The 23,670-nt window shown below is 39.9% G+C and overlaps 1 protein-coding gene across 6 annotated transcripts in view; it reads left to right on the forward strand.

The window, feature by feature from the left end:
* Positions 1 to 23,670, forward strand: part of pds5a (PDS5 cohesin associated factor A) — a 188,017-nt gene that overhangs the window by 150,113 nt on the left and 14,234 nt on the right. For all 6 annotated transcript variants that reach the window (XM_063043272.1, XM_063043277.1, XM_063043275.1 and 3 more), the window contains 5 exons: positions 1,468 to 1,582; positions 2,015 to 2,147; positions 10,837 to 10,956; positions 12,088 to 12,150; positions 13,612 to 13,757. In XM_063043272.1, coding sequence (XP_062899342.1) covers positions 1,468 to 1,582; positions 2,015 to 2,147; positions 10,837 to 10,956; positions 12,088 to 12,150; positions 13,612 to 13,757 — 577 coding nt within the window. The remainder of the gene's footprint in view (positions 1 to 1,467; positions 1,583 to 2,014; positions 2,148 to 10,836; positions 10,957 to 12,087; positions 12,151 to 13,611; positions 13,758 to 23,670) is intronic.

Genomic DNA, 23,670 nt, shown 5'->3' on the forward strand with positions numbered 1-23,670 from the left:
ATATTGTCAGAGCTGGAAATTCAACAATGGGGATGGATTGGTAGGCTGGGGAAAGAATGGGGGAGGTTGGGTGAGATTTAATTGACAAGTATTATGAGAGGTATAGACTGAGTAAACAGGCAGCATCTGTGGAAAGAGAAACAGTTACCTCATCAGGGTCTTAATACTGTCCTCCAGATTCACTTTTATCTCCTAAACCCAATTGTATATTATTAAAATCTGCTCATGTTCAGAGTTCTGTGAAATTCTTGGTTTTAACGTCTAGCACTTAAAACAATATTCGGCCTTTTAGCTCCTAGAACTGTTACTTTCCTCTTCAACTCCTTCACTTCCTGTGACTTCCATTTCCTATTCCATAAACCTACCACTCCCTTCATAACTGGCATCTCGGTCAACAAGTTGATTTGAATTTCTACCTTTATGCATAATTGAAGATTTCAGTTTTGCCGAATTTTTGCCAGGCTTAACTAACCTAGCCTTTATCCACTGCTTTGCTTTCTAGGTTCCAAATAGTGTCTCGTCTTTCATCATTCTGTTTCAGATCCTGTTCTGTTGCTTCCCACTCCTAGCTTTCCTACTTTTACCTTCTCAATATTTTGCATCTGCTTTCTAACCCCATAAAATTCATCATTAATTTGCAGCATCCCTTCCATGGGTATCCCAGTTTCAAATCCTACTTGAAGTTAGTCAGATTCCTAGGCACCTTTCCTGCCATCCACTGAGCAGCTGTAAGTATTGCCCTACAATTTCCTTTTATCTGAATCTTTACAACTGCTCAAAGAACAATATTCAAATTTATTCCTAAACCTTGGAACAACAACTTCCTCTTCCTTAAGCAGAGATTGCTTTTGAAAGGCAAGGAATGCAAACATGCTAAAATATACAATATGTAAAAGAACAAAAATAATTTTTTTTCCCGGTCCTGCCATGAATATAAATCCTGTGCCCTTGTTTTTAATTTGCTTGAGTATCGATTTTGTTTTGAAAGGTTATAATGACATGGTAGCTTTGGGAATAAATGACATGTTTAAATCTGGTCAATTCAAAAGGGACATTTTTCAAAGAAATAATAGGAGAAACTGGGTTCCTTACAAGATGCTTTCTAGAGATATTTGTTATAGGACAAAGGTAATGGAATTGAAGTACAGTTAGGCCTCTCAAGTCTGGAACTAGATCAATGCTTATAATCTTCTGATCTCAATGGGAATTGCTAGCTATCCTTCTCAAAGAAATATCGTATGTACCTTGAAAAATACAATAGTGTTACATATTTCAAGATTAAATCTTGCAGTAAAAGTGATTGGAATTTTCAGTATATTTGTGAAATAATGTAAAACTAAAATATATTTGCTTATTTTTGTCTAATATTCAGGTTATTTTGAAGATTCTAATTTGCTAGAATTGTATGCATAGATAAAGTTTTTTTATATCAACTTTTAAATATACTTTTCCTTTGTTTTTCTGTAGAGAAACTTTTGTCACTATTACCAGAATACGTAGTTCCATACACAGTTCATTTGCTAGCTCATGATCCAGATTTTACCAAGACACAGGATATTGAACAGCTGCGTGACATTAAAGAGTAAGTAACACTTATTCATTTAATTATATATATTCAGCAATACAAGCCCTTCTGGCCCTTCGCGCCAAGCTGCCCCAACAATCCTGATTTAATCCTAACCTAATCATGGGACAATTTTACAATGACCAGTTAATCTACTCGTTATGCCTTCGGACTGTGGGATGAAACCGGAGCACCTGGAGAATACCCACGCATTCCATAGGAAGGGCACACAAACACTAACTTGTAAAACCGACGACCCCAGGATTGAACTCTGAACTCCAAATTGCATTGTACTAACCCCAAAGGCACCATCTATTGTAATTTGACCTTAAAATCTGTATATAAATTTAAATGCTGAATTTGATATTGCCATCTGTTGTATCCTTCTTGGGTGTTTCATATGATGTACCTTAAGATTAAGCTAAGATTTTTCTAATTGTATTTGGTAAGGTGCCTGTGGTTCATGTTGGAAGTTTTAATGGCGAAAAATGAAAATAATAGCCATGCTTTTATAAGGAAAATGGTGGAGAACATCAAACAAACTAAGGATGCTCAAGCACCTGATGATGGCAAAATGAATGAGGTGAGATGTATATATTTGCAGCACACTAGAATCAGAATCGGGTTTATTATCACCGGCATGAGTTGTGAAGTTTGTTAACTTAGCAGCAGCAGCAGTTCCAACACATTACATAATATAGAAAAAAGAAAGAAATCAATCAATTATGGTATATATATATATATATATATTGAATAGATTAAAAATTGTGCAAAAAGAGATATAATATAAATATTAAAAATGTGAGGTAGTGTTCACAGGTTTAATGTCCATTTAGGAATCGGATGGTAGAGGGGAAGAAGCTGTTCCTAAATCGCTGAGTGTGTGCCTTCAGGCTTCTGTACCTCCCACCTGATGAAAGATCTTTCGGTATTTTGGTCTATGCCATTAAAACTGAGCTGAGCCCCTAAATGGAGTATAAAAGAGTTGCATGGGTTTCTTTATTTATTTAGCAATATAGTGCAGAATAGGCCCTTCAAGCCACACTGCCCCAGCAACCCCCAACAAACTCAATTAACCCTAACCTAATCACAGGACTATTTTTTTTACAATGACCAATTAACCTATCTGGAACATCTTTGGATTGTGGGAGGAAACCAGGGCACCCGGAGAAAACCCAAGCATTCCACAGGGAGGACAGACAGGCACTCCTTACAGAATGGCACCGGAAATAAACTCCAAACTCCAAAATGCTCTGAGCTGTAATAGCATCATGCTATTTTGACATGTGCATTGATATTGCCAGAAAATGTTTTTGTTTCATTCAATGGGATATGATGTTGCTGATTCAGCCAGCTTTTATTGTCATACTCTTAATTGCTCCTGAATTGACTGCAATTTCAGAAAGCATTTAAGAGTCACCCACTTTGTTTTGTTTCTTGAGTCACATGCCCTGCTGGATCAATAGCTGTGTGCAGTCAGGTGGTTTGGGGATAAATGAAAATTGAAACTAATTGTAGGATGGACAGGAAGGTGTTGTTAGTAGGGTGTTTTAAGGTAATTTGGGTCAAAGATTACTTCCTTACATTCCATTTCAAGGGTTTACCAGGTTTTAGGGTTGATGGTTGTGCTGATGATGGTGGTGTGCTGATTCCATGTTAAAGCTAGTTGGAGGGTAGTGAAATGTTTGCACACTTAAATGTGAACATACACATGATTTTTGATTGGGAAAGACAGATATGTGAGCTCAGGGACAGGCATTTCTCCACTGCCTTGGTTTTCTTGAACTGCTACGTTCCTTCATCTATTCCCAGCCTGTTATCTTGCACTCAACTTCTTAGTCCCTGTTCCTTTCCAACTCCAAGCAACCTTTCTTAACTGACTGTTTCTATCATCTTGTGTAGTCCCAAAAAAGGTTTTAAGAAAAGTTGGATTTCCATTTAAAATCTCTGGGAAGATTTTATTTTGTCACTCTGAATTGCTGATGACCTCAGGAAAAGCTTCAGTTGGCCAGTCAGTGAGAAGCTTCTCTGATGGTTCTGTTGACCATACTGTGTGAGTCCTTCAGTCTGAACCTTCCTGGGCCACACGACCAAAGGTTTTGGAAGGGTTGCTCTGCATTGTGAGTCCCTTTTCTTGTTTTACAAGTTAGTGAGAAATTTCTTCATGATAAGCAATGTTCAGAAACAGATAAAACTGGATGAAGGAAAAGAAAAGGTTACCCAAGGGAAAGAAAATATTTTCTTTGCTGGTATCTAGTTTACTATTTACCAGATACATGATATTTTACAGCATAACATTTGAAGTTCAGTGCTACCTGGTGTAAGTGGTTTTTTTTGGGGGGATATCAAATTTGCCAGTATTTCTTCTTGAGTGTCAGCCTTGCCAAATGCCTTTTTTTTTGACAGACGCAGCAGTAGCAGGCTCTGCGGTCAAAATGCCTACTGTCTCTTAGTATGATTGTACTTTTAATTAATACCAGATAGCTCTTCTAATCTTCAAAGAATACACTGGAGCTTTTTAATAGTGGGATCTGATCAAGTAGTATTTTGCCAATTAGACCTACCAGTACTTAGCTAGTTCTAAATTTCCATGCATGTTTTTATGTGTAGAATTACGGGATTTGCTGAATGACAGATGGCTCTACATCTGTCAATAGATTTCAGTCATAAAATCCTTTGAGAAACATGGGTTTTATTTATTGTTTCTGAGTAACCAAATTTCTTCAAATTTTGTTAAGCAGTGTATGTTCAGGACTGGCTTTCATCTCTGGCCTCAGCTTTGCTAGCTCTGAAAGCCTGTCAATAACATTGGCCAGGCAAGATCTCTGCACTTTGCCACCCACTGTTCACTTATCATTCAGACCATTCTAGTGGAATCAGGGATGGACTGGGCCTGGAAGAGAGGTCCTGCAACTCCAGTCCTAGGGATGTTCAGGTGTATGAAGATCAAAGACATTGATTCAAGACAATAAATACATCTGTTACAATAATATGGATCTTGTGCATTTTGTGTCATGCAAGATTTAAATGTCATCATTTGACTGGCCTGGAATGTGCATCAGATGATTAATGCTTTTTTTGAAAATATTTCCATTATCTTCATGTAGTTCACCGATTTTGTTGAGGGGAAGGCTTTGCTTGTGATGAAATAGTTTGTATTTAACTCCTTCTGGAGTCTTTTTTGTTCCTGGGCATTGGTGTTTTCTTTGCCTGGCCGTGATGCAGCCAGTTAGGATATTAACTTTGCATCTATAGAAGTTTGTCATAGTTCATGACTTATCTTCTGCTTCAGCACCATTTTCCTACTCTGACTCAGCACGTTCCAACCCCATAACTTATACAAGGGCAACAAAAGCAGGGGAGCAACAATACCCTGAAAGTTGCCTTCCAAGGCCCACACCATCCTGATTTCAAAGTATATTGTAATTTGTTCACTACCACTGGGTCAAATTCCTGGAACTCTTCCCCAGTAGTATTGTCGATATAACCATACTTCAAATGCCATAAGACATGGGCAGAATTAGGCCAGTTGGCTCGAGCTTCCTCTGCCATTCCATCATGGCTAATTAATTATTCCTCTCAACCCCATTCTACTGTGTTCTCCCCATAACCTTTGACATCCTGACAAATGAAGAACCTATCATCCGCTGCTTTAAATGTTATGAATAACTTGGTGTCCACAGCCATCCGTGGCAATGAATTCCACAGATTCACTACACTCCAGCTAAAAATTTTCCTCTGCGTTTCTGTTCTAAACAGATGTCCCTCTATTCTGATGCTGTACCCTGTGGCCCTAGACTCCCCATATCCACTCTATCTAAACCTTTCAATATTCAATAGGTTTCAGTGAGGTACCCCTCATTCTTCTAAACTCCAGCGAGTACAGGCCAAGAGTCGTCAAACACTCTTAATAGGTTAACCTTTTCATTCCTGAGATCATTCTCATGAACCTGTTCTTCTCAAGAAAGGTCTGTTTATGTGCATCATGCCTCGATCAAAACAACTTTCAGAGGACCTTAGAAGAAGAATTGTAGAAATGTGTGAAGCTGGAAAAGGCTACAAAAGCATTTCTAAAGGCCTGAGTGTTCATGAGTCCACAGTAAGAGAAATTGTCTACATATGGAGGAAATTCAGTACAGTTGCTACTCTCCCTAGGAGTTGGGTGTCCTGCAAAGATCACCTCAAGAGCACAACATGTAATGCTGAAGGAGGTGAAAACGAACCCAAAGCTTACAGCAAAAAGATTTGCATCAGTCTTGCTAAAGTCTTGCATCAGAACTTGCTAAAGTCACTATTCATGTGTTCACTATAAGAAAAACACTGTACAAGAATGGTGTTCGTGGAAGGACATCATGGAGAAAAGTATTGCTCTCCAAAAAAAAAACAATGCTGCTGCACGGTATGTTTGGGGGGAAAAGGGGCACTGCACAACAACACTGGAACCTCATCCCAACTGTGAAGCATATTGGAAAGAGCATCATGCTTTGGGGTTTGGGGCCTGGGCCTCGACTGCTTGCAATCATTGAGGGAAAAATGAATTCAAACTAATATTAAGACTCTTTACAAGAGAATGTCAGGGGAGCAGTTCATCACCTGAAGCTTAATAGAAGTTGGAGGATGCAACAAAACAATGATCTGAAACACAAGAGTAAATCAACAGCAGAATGGCTTAAAAAGAAAATTTATGTTTTGGAATGGCCAAGTCAGAGTCCAGACCTTAACCGAATTGAGATGCTGTGGCATGACCTGAAGAGGGCTGTTCATGCAAGGTATCCCAGAAATATTGATGAACTGAAACAGTTTTGTATGGAGGAATGGTCTTACATTCTTCCTCACTGTTGTGCAAGTTTGATCAGCAGCTACAGGAAATGTTCGGTGGAAGCTATTGCTGCTAAAGGAGGTTATGCTGGTTATTAAATACAAGGGTTCACATACTTTTTCCAGCCCGGTCTGTGATTAAACAAAGTGTTCAGTAATGACATGAAAAGTACAATAGTTTGTGTGTTAGTAGTTTAGGCAGCTACTGTGTGTATTTTATTGTGACTTAAATGAAGATCAGGCTACATTTTATGATAAGTTGATGTAGAAAATCAAGTAATTGCAAAGGGTTCACAAACTTTTTATTGCAACTGTATATGCGTGTGTGTCTCTCTTTCACTCTGTGTGTGTGTCTCTCTCTGTCTCTCACTCTCTCTCGCACACACACACACACACACACACTATTGCGAGGTATCAGAGGTGGCTGACATAAGGGGTGAGAAAAAATACATACATATATGTACTCCCCCTATGATGCTATTATAGCTTGGGGCGTTCCAGAGTTCAGAGTAGTTCAGTTCCAGTGCAGTTTTGTAAGGAGTCTCTATACCCTCCCTGTGAAATGCCTGAGTTTTCTCCAGGTCTCAGGTTTCCTCTGACAATCTAAAGACGTTCAGAGTAGGTTAATTGGTCATTGTAAATTGTCCTGTGATTAGGTTAGGGCTAATCAGCTTTTCTGGGTGTCGCCGGGGCAGTGTGGTAAAGGGCTGGATGGGCCTAGTCCATGTCATGTCGCTGAATAATGAATATTTAAACATTATATTGAAAAAATCGAGGATTGTTTTGATCTCTGTTTTAAGTGGCCACAATGACAATCTCTACAGACATCTGACTGGAAGGTTTCCAAGATCTACCGGTTAAGATATATACATAGAACATTAGATAAACATGTAACAGGGCAGTCAGCCTGTGATGTTTGTGCCAACCTTGATGCAAAATTAAATTAATCCCATCTGCCTCATATGATCTATATCCCTCTATTGCATGCCTGTCTGAATATCTCTTGAACCTCTCTGTTTCCATTACCTTTCCTGGCAGCATGTTCCAGGCACCTACCACTCTGTTAAAAATGGAACAACTTGCCTTCAAGCTCCCCTCCTCACCCCCCCTTCTAAAAGTTATGCCCTTTGATATTTGACATTTGCATCCTAGGGCAAAAATCTCTGGCTATCTACCATGTTTATGCCTCTCATTATTTTATGCACTTCTATCATAGTGCTGTTGGAACAACATCAGCTCAGTGAAATACCCCTTTAGGTTAGCCCAAAACTTGTTTGCTGCCAGCAAATTGAGATGTCTGTAGTGCAGAGGCTCCCAACCTTTTTCATGCCATGGAGCCAGGTTGGGAACCCCTAATACAGAGGAATGTTGCTGACTGCCAAATTCCAGGTTGCAGGCGTAGGTGCTGATGGACACACCGAAGCTCCGTGCAGACCTTGGTGGGGGAAGGATCACAGTATAGGATTCTTCCATTTCTGGACAGCGAAGGGCCAGGGTGAGTGAGGAAGCCCCTCAATTATTGTGATGCCACATGGATGGCAATGGTGCTTTTGGTTTTAAACAATGTGATTTAACGTTTAATGTATTGTCTACAAATATTAGAAAGGAAGGTTATTACACAGTTTATACTTGTAAATACTTTATTATGGATGAAGTTTTATTTTTTATCACAGTGGATTCCAGTTAATTGGATCATTGTTTAATTGGGCTGCTGTTTATTTGGGACACTGTGGTGTTTAATTGGGACAAGAGACTTGCTGAACAGGTTCTAATACTGACTGCTGGTGAGAAATAAGCAGTGAGGCAATTTGCAACTGTTTTGCTCACTGCGGTTTCAAGCATTCAGGCTTGGAGGTGCCAGAAACAACTGAGAGTGAAAATGAAATGATTTCTTTACTTCAAGTTAAGGAACTGCAAAGAATGTGAAGGTATTGACAATCATCTTGAATATTACAGTGAAAATGAAGATTTGGGGGATGCAGTTGTTAATTGCACTATGTGAAGGCAGTCCATCATCTGTACTAAGTGTCTGCGCTGATTTTGTTCATTGCATACACTGGATGAATTTCTCCATCGATAACTATTAGGAACTAATATACAGTTTTATTGTACTGTGGTACTATTAGTGTTCTAATTTGTTCTGTATTTTATTTAAATACAAAATTTGTTGCTGCATTTGTCTTTTTTTATTATTACTTTTTAACTATTTCCATGAAACTTCGACTTAATTGGGGTAGCTGCTTAATTGGACCAAATTTTACGAGTCCAGATGTGTCCTAATTAAACAGAGTCTATTGTGTATACTTCTATCAGGTCACTCCTCAGCTTATAGATGTTCCAAATTTTTAAAAGAATCCCAGGTTTGTCCAACCTCACCTTGTAGTTTATACTCTTAATTCAGGGGTCCCAACCTTTTTTGCACCGCGGACCAGTTTAATATTGACAATATTCTTGCCGACGGCGGGGGAGGGGGGGAGGGGGGTTAAACTCACCTCATCATGTCTTTTACAGTTAGGGTTGCCAACTTTCTCACTCCCAAATAAGGGACAAAAGTCGCAGTCAAATCCCAGGACACTTTACCCCAGGAAAGACTACCATGACCATGAAGCCTTGCACGGGCACCTGTGTGCGCATGTAATGTGCGAAGGCGTGTATGTGCCAATTTTTCCCCCACAAATCGGTTTTGCCTTCATCTTCCCAACTATACTGTACATACATTATTTCTACTTTATATAGGCTGTGTATTTATCATATCATTCCTGGTTTTACTATATGTTAGTGTTACTTTCAGTTTTATGATTTGTTAGGTTACTTTTTGGGTCTGGGAACGCTCAAAAATTTTTCCCATATAAATTAATGGTAATTGCTTCCTCGCTTCACGCCATTTCAGCACGAAAGGTTTCATAGGAACGTTCTGCCTTAGTGGGAGGAAATACGGGACAAGGGCGGTCCGGTATGGGACAAACCAATTTAGCCCAATATACGGGATGTCCCGGCAAATACGGGACAGATGTCAACCCTATGTTCAAGTTCAACAGTGCGTGACAGGGAATGAGGAAAGGTGCAGCTGACTCATATCGTTTCCTCACGGCCTGGTAGCACATGCTTTGCGGCCCGGTACCGGTCCACGGTCCAGTGGTTGGGGACCACTGCTCTAATTCAGGCAATTTCTAGTGAACCTCTGTGCCCTCTCCAAAATCTCTACGTCTCTCGTGTAATGTGATCAGAATTGCACACAGTATTCCGTATGTTTTTTACAGTTGCTATGTTACTTCCTACTTTTATACTCAATGCTGTGGCCAGTAAAGGCAATCATGATGTATGCTTTTACCACCCTCTCGATCCGTTGCCTCTTTCAGGGAGCAATGGATCTGCACCCAAGAATTCCTCTGTATATCATACCGTTCCTTTTGACCTTCCAAAGGGCAGTTCCTTTCACGTTTCTGGATTAAGCTCCACCTGCCAATTTTCTGCTCATATTTCCAACTGATCTGTATTAAGTATGTCCTTTTGACAATCTTCCTCAGTAGCCACAATTCCACCTACGATTGTGTTGTCTGAAAGCATACTATTCAGCCCAGCTACATTCTTGTGCAAATCATTTATATAAATCATAAACCACATAAGCCCAGCACTGATCAGCATAGAACACTATTAGTCACAGATTATCAGAACACACCTCTACCACAATGCATTTCTTCTATGGCGAAGCCCATTGTCCTGATTACCAAGTCACTTGTTGGCTGAATCTTCTGGATCAATCTACCATGTCAAATGCTTTTGTAAAGTCCCTGTAGACAACATCCATTGCCCTACCCTCGTCAGTCATCATCCTCACTTTCTCAGGTTCATAAGACAAGTCTTTTCCCATATAAATCCATGCTTTTCCAAATGTGAGTAAATCCTGTCCTTTAGAATCTTCACCAGTCATGGCCCTATTACTGAATCGAGGCTCACTGGTTTATAAACTGCTGGGTTATCCGTATTGCCCTTAAGCAATGAAACAGTCTCATTAAGGATTTCAGAAATACTTTGATTTTTAAAAGACTGTAAGCAATTGCTGATTGAATTCTCAAATCTGTTTCAGGCAAATGAAGCCATGTTACAGTTACAGCTTTATTCTGCAGGATGCTCAAAAATATCATTCAAGTAGAATAAATAAAAATAGTTAATTCTGTTTCACCAGAAAGCAAATACAGCATATTGAATATTTTTAAATAAATTACTATCAGGACACAACTGATATTATTTAAAAGGACAAATTGTGCTTCATACCTATTTGCAAGAGCAGCAGTGTGATGTATTATATGGATCTTTCATTGTCATTTTATAAAGTTATACCTTTACTTAAATAGTCCAATGATTCTGTTTATGTTTGAAATACTAGTATTTTCCAGTACTTTTTTAACATTTTGCAATTCACTTTTTCCCTTTTGTTCTGTTTGTGTTGACAGAAACTCTATATAGTGTGTGACGTAGCTCTTAATGTCATCACAAGCAAAAGTACTACACATAATCTGGACTCTCCAAAGGATCCTGTACTGCCAACCAAGTTCTTCACCCCACCAGACAAAGTAACTTGTTATTTTATATTTTGGAATAACATTCTCAGTATTTATTTAGAGATAGGATACGGTACAGGCCCTTCCGTCCTTTGAATCGCGCTGTCCAGCAACCCCTGACAATGCTGATTTAGCCCTAGTCTAATCACAGGACAATTTACAGTGGCCAGTTAGCCTGCCCATTATGTCTTTGGACTGTGGGAGGAAACCAGAGGTCCTGGAGAAAACCCACACATTCCGCGGGAAGGATGCACAGATTCCTTACAGGGGACGCTGGGAGTGAACTCCAAACTCCACCCCTAAGCTGTAATAGCATTGTGCTAACTGCTAAGATATTGGCTTTCTCTCACTAGCAAGAGCAAAATTGGATGTATTCTAGTGCTAATGATTCATTGGTAATGAGGTTGTCAGCTTGCAAACTCCATCATTTGGAAGAGAAATGGAGAGGTGGGACTAGATTGGTTTTGTGCTGTTCTGCCATAAGTGGAAGTTTAGTGGTGCACTGCCATTTTTTCCTGTTCATGGCATGATATCTCCAGTGTTTTCTTCAGGTGGTATTATAATCTTCATAGACAGAGTATAGGGACTTCAAACAAAACTTAACACTGTAAACATGCATCTTTGAAAGTAAGTGGAATATTCACTGAGGAATGAAAAAATACAATATAGCTTATTTTAGAATTCAAAAGATCTGCTGTATCATAGGATTTTTCTCTCTATGGAATATATCTAGGTGCATTTCCATTTATGAATAAAGACCTTGATAATTCGCAGAAGAATATTGAGAATAAAATGGCCTAAAAGTATCTTGGTTTTTTTTGTTAGAAGATGTGTTTTATTAATACTCTGGTTATAGCATTCTTTAACTGCACCATAAATTTGCAGGATGATTGTGCTTCTTCCTAGAAAATTATGGATAAGCTCAATTGGAAAATGTTGATTTGTGTCACATATACATAATTTCACATCAAGTGTAAGACTGGTACAGGTCTAAATTACACACCTGAGAATATTATTTATATTTAGTGACGAGGAAATAATCTTAGTATAGCAAAATAAAGTTACTACAAGTCTCTTTCAACAGGCTGTTTTGTAGCACTTCCTCCAAATATTTTAATACTTGATAAATATTTATTTGCTTAGGATTCCTGCAATAATAAGTGCTACTTGTCAGATGAGGCAAAGACGCTGTTACTCACTGGAAAGGTAAATCTTAGCACGGTCCTCTTTGTTGCATTTCTATATTATAATACTGCCCAAAATTTAGTGCAAATTACTGTTATTGGAAGGTAGTACTTCTTGTGGTTGGGTTGCCTCTCTGTTATACTTTAATACATAGTGCTATATTTAACACTATAACTATTCAAAGTTAACATTCCTACCTGCCTGTTCTAATTGAATTGACAAGGTTACAGAAAGGTAGCTTACAAATAAATTAAGCTGACAACAGATAATTTTAATAGCTATTATTTTAATATTTGTTATTCTTCTCCATGCCTTGCGGTGCACAGGGTGGCAGGCTTGCTGTTTCTTTAGCATTAGAATGTTTTTCTATGAGGCCGAGTTGCTAGCTTGATGCTCAACCCAGCACCAATGGAAAGCATGGGAGCTGGTCAGATTCAAACCTAGGGCCATGAGCCTCAAAGTCCTGTGCTAATGCCACTACACCACCAGCCAGCTATTTTTAATATTTGCAATGGATTATTTGCTGAAGGCTAATTAAGGATATAATGTAGTAAATATGTTATAAATTTATGTGCAAGGTGATCCCACAGATGTGATAATGACCAAGTGATTAAGGGCTGAATAATGGCCAGAATCCTGGAAATTATTGGCCAGAATATAGCGGATAATGATGAATCTTTAAAGTAGCATTACCAGATCTTTTATGCCCATTTGAGAAAAGAAACCTGTTTTAATATATCTTCCATCAGTATAGCATTCCTTCAGTTCTTGAACATAGAACAGTACAGCCCAGGAACAGGCCCTTTAGGTCACCATGTCTGTGCCAAGCATGGGACTTTTCTAAACTAATCCATCTGCCTGCTTGTGTTCTGTATCTCTCCATTCCCTGCTTATTTGTATATCTATCTAAATATCTCTTGAAACACTGTTATCTCTTCTACTGGCAGCATGTTCCAGGCACCTGGACCCTCGTTACTATTTACTGATGATGTGTTATATAATATACATTTCTTTAGAGTTTTCTAGTAAGTTCACCTGTCGGTAAGATCCACAAATTCTGTTCTGTAATAAGAATTATATTTTAATTGGATATATCAATGTCAGGTTGCTGCTTTTATGAGTTAATGTGTTTATTTTCTTAAATAATATTTATGACAGAGACACTTAAAATGTAAATAAAACTTTGCTAAATTTACTTCTATCACAGTGCAGGATGCGACACTATGTGTCCCACACAATTGTGAAATATGTACTAGTTTCAGTGTTTCCTAACATGTGTTTTCAGTAACTTCAGTATTTTATTCTTGATTACCTGGTTTGAACTGGGGAAGACTAAATAACAAATCCTTTAGTTAAAGAGAACTAGTTTGATAATGGCTTCTGAAAAATTCCACAATTTGTTAAATCCCAGTTTCTAAACAGTGTATAAATTTTGTATATTTGCATTGTTTGACATATGTTATAACTTAATCATTTTTTCAGCCCAAACCAGCTACAGTATTGGGTACAGTAAACAAACCTTTGTCAGCTGCTGGTAGAAGACCACATACGAGAACTCCAGGCTTGGAAACAGGAACCAATATAAGTGCAAACTCTGAACCTAATTCGCCAGCTACAAACAGGGGAAGGTAAGCTATTGCTGCATTTTGTTGCATTACCAACATAATGGCTGAGAGTTAAGTGCTGATCTGTTTCTTCTGCTGGAGATAGGAGGGATTACATCGACTGAAGGAAAGGGTGCATAAGATTGTAGGAACCAAGAAAGATGCACTTAAAAAGCTCACAACAGGTAGCTTATATAGACGCTGAGACCCCGTTTAATGCTGAGAATGCATTCCTCGGAGGTGGAGTGCTATGTGGGATCATTATAACATTACGTAAATGGTCATGTGTGTCTGATTTTTTAAAAATCAAACCTGAGATATATGATATTATGCATACACAGTAATTCTTGAAGTAACAAACATGCAAATAGGCCTAACCTGTACACCAGTAGAGCGACAACACATCACAGCAGTAGCAGAGGGGAGGGGGTTGTGGTTACATCTTAGAGGAGGCTGTGACTTCTCTGACTTTGGCTTCATCTTCAAGTAGGTGTCGAGAGTTGACTGTCTTTTCTTAAGTTTCCTCTCATGAAGCAGTTCTCGTTAGAAGGAACTCATGTCGAGAGCACCCCTCTTTTCCTTATTGCTTCGCTCCCAGTCAGGGTCGTTATCAGTGAACTGGTCCATAATTTATGTGATTGTGGCGATGCTAGTGCTGAGGAATTCTGTGGTTAATGGTTCTTTTCCAGCCTTGAACCCAGATGCATATTTCTCTTCTTGGAAGATGGAAGTACGAGAAAGCATTCTTTACCAAAATAGACCCATTTCATCCACATTGAAGACCAGCTCAGGAGGATAATTGTCCTTTTTAATTATAGTTGGCCCTCCTTATCCGCGTGTTCCGCATGCGCGAATTCAACCAACCGCAAATCGAGAAAACCTGGAAGTGCTCTTCCAGCACTTGTTCGAACATGTACAGACTTTTTTTTCTTGTCATTATTCCCTAAACAATGCAGCATTAACAACTATTTTACATAGCATTTACATTGTATTAGGTATTATAAGTAATCTAGAGATGATTTAAAGTATACGGGAGGATGTGCGTAGGTTATCATGGATCGGGATCGAGAAAAAAAAGAAAGTTCTCTTACTAAGTAAGTCGGAACAGGTACATCCGGTATTATTTAGCGTCAGTTAGTCAAACATTTGTCTTAGTATATAGTATATATTTTACCTTTCTATGCATATAAAACACTTAAGAAACGTATGTTTCAACGCTGGGCTCGGGAACCGAAATTCCTGAGTTCGATCCAGTGACAGACTGCTCCCAAGCGCGCTCTCCATCCGTGCCGGGTTGATGTGGAAGATCAAAAACCCAAAGCCCCAAAACCCAATAATTAAACCACTGCGTTGCTTAGTAATAATTGTAGCTTTCATCGGGGCAGGGCCTTTCTCACTTTATCCTTTAAAATTGTTCCAGTCGTTGACTGGCTGTAGCTTAACACTTTTCCAATGACCGATGGCGTTTCACCTCTTTCCAATCGCTTTATTATTTCCACTTTATTTTAAATCGTGATCGTGATTATTTTTGTGAACAGAAACACTGCGGATTCAGAGCTCTGCTGCTGAGTCCTAATGTCCACCACACTGAGACAGGTTAAATAAGGTCCGGGGTTCCACTGGTTCCTAAGGTCCACTGCATTTAGACAGGTTGAATAAGGGACTTCAGCATCTGCGTTTTTTGGTATCTGTGAGAGGTCCCGGAACCAATCCCTCACGGATAAGGAGGGCCGACTATATAGCCTTCAGTGTTGCAGTAAAATCCTGGGCTACCTTGCTGCCTGCACTAGTCACTACCAAAGATTTATGTGCTATGGAGGTTACTGTACCTGTTTAAATCTATCAAAACAACCTTATCTGGCTGTGAATGTTACCGACATATTTTCTTTTTCTGGAATATGATTGAAGATGCTTCCTGCTTTTTCCATTATTAGCTGAGTTAGGGGCATGTTTTGCTATGTTTGGTCACTCACCCATATATTTTCCATTTTTTCAAGCAAATAGCTCCTTGAACGAGTCACCTTTATTAGATTATGAAGGCACGCAGTCCTCTTTTATTGTCATTTAGTAATACATGCATTAAGAAATGATACAATATTTCCTCCAGTGTGATAGCACAAAACACAGGACAGGCCAAGACTGAAAAAACTAACAAAACCACGTAATTATAACATATAGTTACAACAGTGCAACAATACCATAACTTGATGAAGAAGTCCATGAGCACAGTAAAAAGTTCAAAGTCTCTCAAATGTCCCACTTCTCACGTAGACGGGAGAACGAAGAAAAACTCTCCCTGCCATGCCCGAACACAGTCCGACTCTGAGTCATCCGAAAACTTCGAGCGTCCGATCAGCTCTCTGACACCGAGTACTGAGCGCCATCTCTGTCCGAACAATTCGACCTCAATCTCAGTCGCCAACAGCAGGCAAAGCTGGGGATTTTGAGGCCTTCTCTCCGGAAGATTCCCAACCGCGCAGTAACAGCAGCAGCGAACTGGCGTTTCAGAAATTCCTCCAGATGTTCCTCTGTGCTTTCACGTCTGTCTCCATCAAATCAGAATTGTCCACGGCCCCTATTTAATGGATACGACAATCATTTTTCACCGGAGGGCTGCGCTGCTGTCTCTCCTCCTGCCGTTGGTGATAACTTTGAGATCGTTGCAGAAGCTTTTATCTTGTCTGCATTTTTTTATAATTGTTCTGATCGTCAATGTAGCCCATTTCAAAGAGGCACCAACATCAAATAGACGCCCACCAGCTTCCAAATGCAGTATCACTTGCAGTTTCACATCTGTGCTAGTGCTTTTCCGAGACATCTTAGGTGTACTATCCTCACTGGAAGTTGCAGGCTCATTTCCAAACACTATGAATGAAAAAATTGAATAAATTGACGAGGGAGCAAGAATGCAGGGGAGGCAGTGCGTGAACTAATACATGATTGGCTATGAGTGGCTCAAGATTAAATCACGAGCCTTGTGGCCCATCAGGCCAGTGCTTATGCCGGTTTCCGTGGCGTGAAGTGACTGAGAGTACAAGACTCTCAGAAGGGAAAGAGGGAGAAGAGGAGTTTGGTTGTGATAGGGTACTCGATAGTGAGGGGAACAGACAGGAGATTCTGTGAAGATGAACGGGACCCCTGAATGGTATGTTGCCTCCATGGTGACAGGGTCAGAGAGATTTCAGATTATGTCCACAATATTTTGGAGAGGGAGGGAGAGCAGCCAGATGTCTTGGTACATATTGGTATGGATCACATAGGAAAGAAAAGCAGAGTCTCAAAAAGAGAATTTAGAGAGCTAGGTAGAAAGCTGAGAAGTAGGACCTTCCGGGTAGTAATTTCTGGATTGTTGTCTGTGCCACACACCAGTGAGAGTAGAAACAGAATGGTTTGGCAGATTACTGCGTGGCTGGCAAGCTGGTGCAGGGGGTAGAGCTTCAGGTTCTTGGATCATTGGGATCTCTTCTGGGGGAGAAATGACCTGTACAAAGGTGATGGTTGCACCTGAACCCAAGGTGGGGGGGGGGGCAAAATCCTCGTGGGCAGGTTTGTTAGACCTGTTGGGGAGGTTTTAAACTGATCTGGCAGGGTGTGGGAACCAGAGTGAAGGGATTCAGGATAAGACAGGTGGTAAAAAAAAAAGCAAAGATCGCATGCAGTCAGACTGTCAGGAAGGGCAGGCAAATGATAGAATAAAATTGCAGCCAGCAGGGTGAGTATCAGTGTATTAGGGATGCAGAATCAAAAAGGGTAACAAATACAGTACTCAAGGTGGAGGATCTTGTTGCACTTTTACAGATTGTCAGGTATGGTGGTGTGATTATCATTGAATTGTGGCTGAAGGATGGTTCTAGTTGGGGGCTGAATGTCCAAGGTTACACATTGTATTGGAGGGATAGGAAGGTAGGCAGAGGGGGTGGTGTGGCTCTGCTGGTAAAGAATGGCATCAAATCAGTAGAAAGATGTGACAGAGGATCAGAAGGTGTTGGATCCTTGTGTATTGAGTTAAGAAACTGTGAGAGTAAAAGAAGCCTGATGGCAGTTATGGCCATCATAATGATGGCCTCCTAATATTAGCGCAGATTACAACAGGAAATGGAAAAGGTGTGTCAAAAAACTAAACAAGAAATAAGGAAAGGGAAGATAGAGTAAATTAGCACAAAATATGAAAACAGATAGCAAAAGTTTTTATAAATATATAAAGCAGAAGAAGGTGGCTAAAGTCAACGTAGGTCCCATGGAAGACGAGAAGGGAAAATTGATATTGGGTGATAAGGAAATGGCTGAGGCATTGAACAACTATTTTGTGTTAGTCTTCACGGTGGAGGACCCCTCTAATATGCCAAAGAATGATGTTAAGGACGAATTGGGAGGTGAGGACCGCAATAAAATCACTGTCACTAAAGAAATAGTGATGAGCAAACTACAGGGCCTGAAGGTGGATAAGTCCCCTGGTCCTGATGGGATGCATCCCAGGGTGCTGAGGGAATTGGCAGAGGTTGTAGGAGACGCGTTGGTAATCATTTACCAAATTTCTCTAGACTCTGGGGAGGTCCCGGCGGATTGGAAGACAGCAAATGTCATGCCACTTTTTGAAAAAGGACGTAGACAAAAGACGGGCAACAATAGGCCAGTTAGCTTAACATCTGTAGTCAGGAAAATGCTTGAAGCTGTCATTTAAGGAAGAAATCGCGAAACATTTAGGAAGGAGTGGTTCCATTAAACAGACAGAGCATGGATTCAGAAAGGGCAGGTCCTGTTTGACAAACTTACTGGGGTTCTTTGAGGACATAATGAGTGCAGTGGACAGAGGGGAACAGGTGGATGTCGTATACTTGGATTTCCAGAAGGCGTTCGATAAGGTGCCGCACAAAAGACTTATAAATAAGATGCAGGTGCATGGAGTGGGAGGAAGTGTATTGGCATGGATAGTGGATTGGTTAACCAATAGAAGGCAGAGAGTTGGTATAAATGAGTGTTTCTCCGGTTGGCAGTCAGTGGTGAGTGGGGTGCCACAGGGATCGGTGCTGGGCCTGCAGCTGTTTACCATTTACATTGATGATTTGGAAGAGGGGACTGAGTGTAGCATAGCAAATTTTTCTGATGACACTAAACTTGAGTGGAAAAGCAAATTGTACAGAGGATGTGGAGAGTCTGCAGAGGGATATAGATAGGTTAAGTGAGTGGGCCAAGGTGTGGCAGATGGAATACAATGCTGGTAAATGCGAGATCATCCACTTTAGAAGGAATAATAGAAGAGCAGATTATTATTTAAATGGTGAAAGATTGCAGCATGCTGTTGTGCAGAGAGACTTGGGAGTGCTTGTGCATGAATTGCAAAAAGTTGGCTTGCAGGTACAACAGATTATTAAAAAGGCACACGGAATGTTGGCCTTCATTGCTAGAGGGATTGAATTCAAGAGCAGGGAGGTCATGCTGCAACTATACAGGGTACTGGTGAGGCCGCACCTGGAGTACTGTGTGCAGTTCTGGTCTCTATTCTTGAGGAAGGATATACTGGCTTTGGAGGCAGTGCAGAGGAGGTTCACCAGGTTGATTCCAGAGATGAAGGGTTACCCTATGAGGAGAGATTGAGTCACCTGGGATTATACTGTCTGGAATTCAGAAGAATGAGAGGGGATCTTATAGGAACATAGAAAATTTTGAAAGGGATAGAAAAGATGAAGTAGAAAAGTTGTTTCCATTTGGTAGGTGAGACTAGAATGAGGGGACATTGCCTCAAGATCCAGGGGAGAAGATTTAGGACAGAGATGAGGAGAAACTGTTTTTCCCAGAGAGTAGTGAATCTGTGGAATTCTCTGCCCAGGGAAGCAGTTGAGGCTTCTTTCACTGAATGTATTTTAAGGTGCGGTTAGATAGATTTTTACATAGTAGGGGAATTAAGGGTTATGGGGAAAAGGCAGGTAGATGGAGCTGAGTTTACAGACAGATCAACCATGATTGAATGGCAGGGCAGGCTCGATGGGCCGGATGGCCTACTCCTGCTTCTATTTCTTATGTTCTTATGTAAAAGGGCAATGTTATGATAGTCATGGGAGATTTCAACATGAAGGTCAATTGATAAAATCAGGTTAGAAATGAATCTCAAGAGAGTGAGTTAGTTGAATGCCTACTAAATGGCTTTTTAGAGCAGTTTGTCATTGAGCCTACTGGGAGATCAGCTATACTGGATTGGGTGTTATGTAATGAACCAGAGCTTAAGGTAAAGGAATCGTTAGGAGACAGTGATCACAATATGATTGAGTTCAACTTGAAATTTGATGGGCAGAAAGTAAAGTCTGATGTAGCAGTATTTCAGTGGAGTAAAGGACATTACAAAGGTATGAGAGAGGCTTTGGCCAAAGTAAACAGGAAGGAGCTGCTGGCAGAGATGGCAGCTGAGCAGCAATGGCTTGAGCTTCTGGGAAAAATGAAGAAGGTGCAAGATGTATTCCAAAACTGAAGAAATACTCAAATGGCAAAATAGTGCAATTGTGGCTGACAAGGGAAGTCAAAGCTAATGTTAAAGCAAAAGAGAGGGAATACAACAAAACAAATATTAGTGAGAAGACAGAATTGGGAAGTTTTTAGAAACAGAGAGCAATTAAAAGAATCATTAGGGGGAAAAAGATGAAATCTGAAAGCAAGCTAGCAAAATATACCAAAGTGGAAAATAAAAGCTTTATCAAGTATGTAAAAAATAAGAAATATGAGAGTGGATATAGGACCACTAGAAAATGAGGCTGGAGGAATAATAATGGGACAAGGAGATGGCAGATTAACTAAATGAGTATTTTGCATTGGTCTTCACTCTGGAAGACACTAGCAGTGTGCCAGCTGTTGAAGATGTGACGGAAGAGAAGTGAGTGAAGTTACTACTACAAGGGAGAAGGTGCTCAGGGTATATAAGTTACCTAGGCCAGATGAGCTGCACCCTAGAGTACTGAAAGAGGTAGCAGTAGAGATTATGGAGGCATTAGTAATGATCTTTCAAAAATCATTGGACTCTGGCATGGTGTCAGAGAACTGGAAAATCATAGAAGACAGCAAGTGGGAATAAAAGGATTGTTTTTCTGGTTGGCTGCCAGTGACTAGTAGAGTTCCACAGTGTTGGAACCACTTCTTGTTCTGCTGTATATCAGTGATTTAGATGATGGAATAGATGGCTTTGTTGCCTAGTTTGCAGATGATATGAAGATTGGTGGAGGGGCAGGTATTGTTGAAGAAACAGGCTGTAGAAGGACAGACAGACTAGGAGAGTGGGCAAGAAAGTAACAAATGTTGGAATATTGCACGGTCATGCACTTTGGTAGTAGAAGTAAATGTGCAGACTATTTTCTGAATGGGGAGAAAATCCAAAAGTCTGAGATGCCAAGGGACATAGGAGTCATTGTGCAGAACACCCTAAAAGTTAACTCACAGGTTAAACTGGTGTGAAGGTGGCAAATGCAATGTTAGCATTCATTTCAAGAGGTTGAGAATACAAGAGCAAGGATTTGATGCTGAGACTTTATAGGGTACTGGTGAGGCTTCACCTTGAATATTGTGAACAGTTTTGGGCTCCTCGTCTAAGAAAAGGTGTGCTGACATTGTAGAGAGTCCAGAGGAGGTTCACAAAAATGATTCCATGAATGAAAGGCTTATCATACGAGGAATGTTTGATAGCTCTGGGTCTGTACTCGCTGGAATTTAGAAGGGCGATGGGGAGATCTTATTGGAGCCTGTTGAATGTTGAAAGGTCTAGGCAGAGTAGATATGGAAAGGATGTTTCCTATGGCGGAGGAGTCTAGGATAAGAGGGTGCAACCTCAGGATAGAGGGGCATCCATTTAAAACAGAGACGCGGAAAAAACAGATGAGAGGAGAAAAGAATCAGCCAGGATTTAATGGCGGAGCAAACTCGGCCAAATGGCCTAATTCTGCTCCTATGTCTTATGGTCCCATGGTAAACCTTCTCTGTAACCTCTATTGCCAACACATCCTACAGTGCCTATAAAAAATATTTCCCACCCCCGGAAGTTTTTATGTTTCATTGTTTTACAACATTAAATCTTTGTGGATATAATTTGGCTTTTTTGACACTGATCACAAATATAAAACAATAATAATTGATTGCTTAAGTGTTCAAGTCAGTATTTAGTAGATGCACCTTTGGCAGCAATTGAGTCTGCGTGGGTAGGTCTCTGTTTGCATATCTGGACACTGAAATTTTTCCCCATTCTTCTTTACAAAACTGCTCAAGCTCTGTCAGATTGCATTTAGGTTTGTGAGTGAGTAGCACTTCTCAAGTCCAGCCACAAATTCTCAATTGGATTAAGGTCTGAGCTCTGACTTGGCCACTCCAGTGTATTGACTTTGTTGTTCTTAAGCCATTCCTGTGTAGCTTAGATATATATCTAAGATATATGGCCTAAAACTGCTCACAATACTCCAAGTGTGATCTGACCAGTGCCTGATAAAGTCTCAGCGTAATATCCTTTTATATTCTAGCCCTTGGAAATGAATGCCAGCATTGCATTTGCCTTTCTTACTACTGACACAAACTCCAAGTTAACCTTCAGGGTATCCTGCACTAGGCCTCAGAAGTCCCTTTACACATCTAATTTTTGAATTCACTCCCTCGTTTAGAAAATAGTCTACGCTTTTATTCCTTCTATTGAAGTGAATGACGATACACATCTCTACACTGTATTCCATCTGCCACTGCTTTGCCCATTCTCATTTGCCCAATCTGTCAAGAACTTCTGCGGACTCCATGCTTCCTCAATATTACCTGCCCCTCCACCAATCTTTGTATTATTTGCAAGCTTGGCCACAAAGGCATCAATTCCAACATCCAGATCATTACCATGTAATGTGAAAAGTAGTGGAACCAACACCTATCCCCTACGGAACACCATTAGTCACCACCATCCAACCAGAAAAGGCCCCCTTTATTCCAACTTTTTGTCTTCTGCCAGTCAGTCAATATTTTGTCCATGTTATCTTGTTCAGCAGTTTCATGAACTGCATCTTGTCAAAAGCCAATTCAATTGAATATTCAATTGAAAATTCAAGTGAACAACATCCACTTACTCTCCTTTATATATTCTGCCTGTTACTTCCTCAGTGAATTCCAACAGATATGTCATGCAAGGTTACCCTTAAGGAAACCACATTGACTTCCAACTTTTTTGATCATGTGCCTTTTAAGTACTCCAAACCTCATTCTTAATAATGGACTCTTATCATCTTGCCAACTATTGAAGTCAGGCTAACTGGCCTATAACTTCCTTTCTTTTGCCTCCTTCTCTTCTGTAAGTGTGGAGTGACATTTGTGGTTTTTCAGGAATTCAGTAATTCTTGAAAGATTACTACTAATGCCTTCCGTAATCTCTTCATCTAACTGATTTAGAGCCCTAGGATGTATTCCATTTGATCCCGGTTATTTACCTTCAGACATTTCAGCTTTCCACTCACTTCTGGCTCATGACAGTGTCATGAAATCTTGTAGGATAATTAATGGAGCATTCAAGAGATATTTTAACAAATTCCATGCTTTTAAGAAAGTGTTTTTAAGAAAATACTGTTAAATAATAGAGTTTGATTGTTAATTACAACAGTAATGGCAATTGGAGATAATTAGAAAGTTGTGCATAATACACTGAATAAAATTAAATCATTTTGTAAATAACTTCAAATAATGAGGAATAGTTTTAAAAAGCTTATCAATTTCTTATTGCCATGTACAGTCGAAGGATTTACCATTCTTTACAAGTAGAATTACAATTACCCTCTAATTCAATACAATTCGAGGCTGAAGTGCTGTTCCTGCTTTTCCAGTTTTCTACAGTAAAACCCACTTTTATTCAGCTCCTAAGTTTTGCTGATGTTTTTTTAAACTTGTTTTATCTATAAAAACAACTTTTACTGTAAAACTTTTGAATAGTTACAAGTGG

Source organism: Mobula hypostoma, chromosome 3 (genome assembly GCF_963921235.1).
Source record: "Mobula hypostoma chromosome 3, sMobHyp1.1, whole genome shotgun sequence".
In the NCBI taxonomy this organism is placed as follows: domain Eukaryota; kingdom Metazoa; phylum Chordata; class Chondrichthyes; order Myliobatiformes; family Myliobatidae; genus Mobula; species Mobula hypostoma.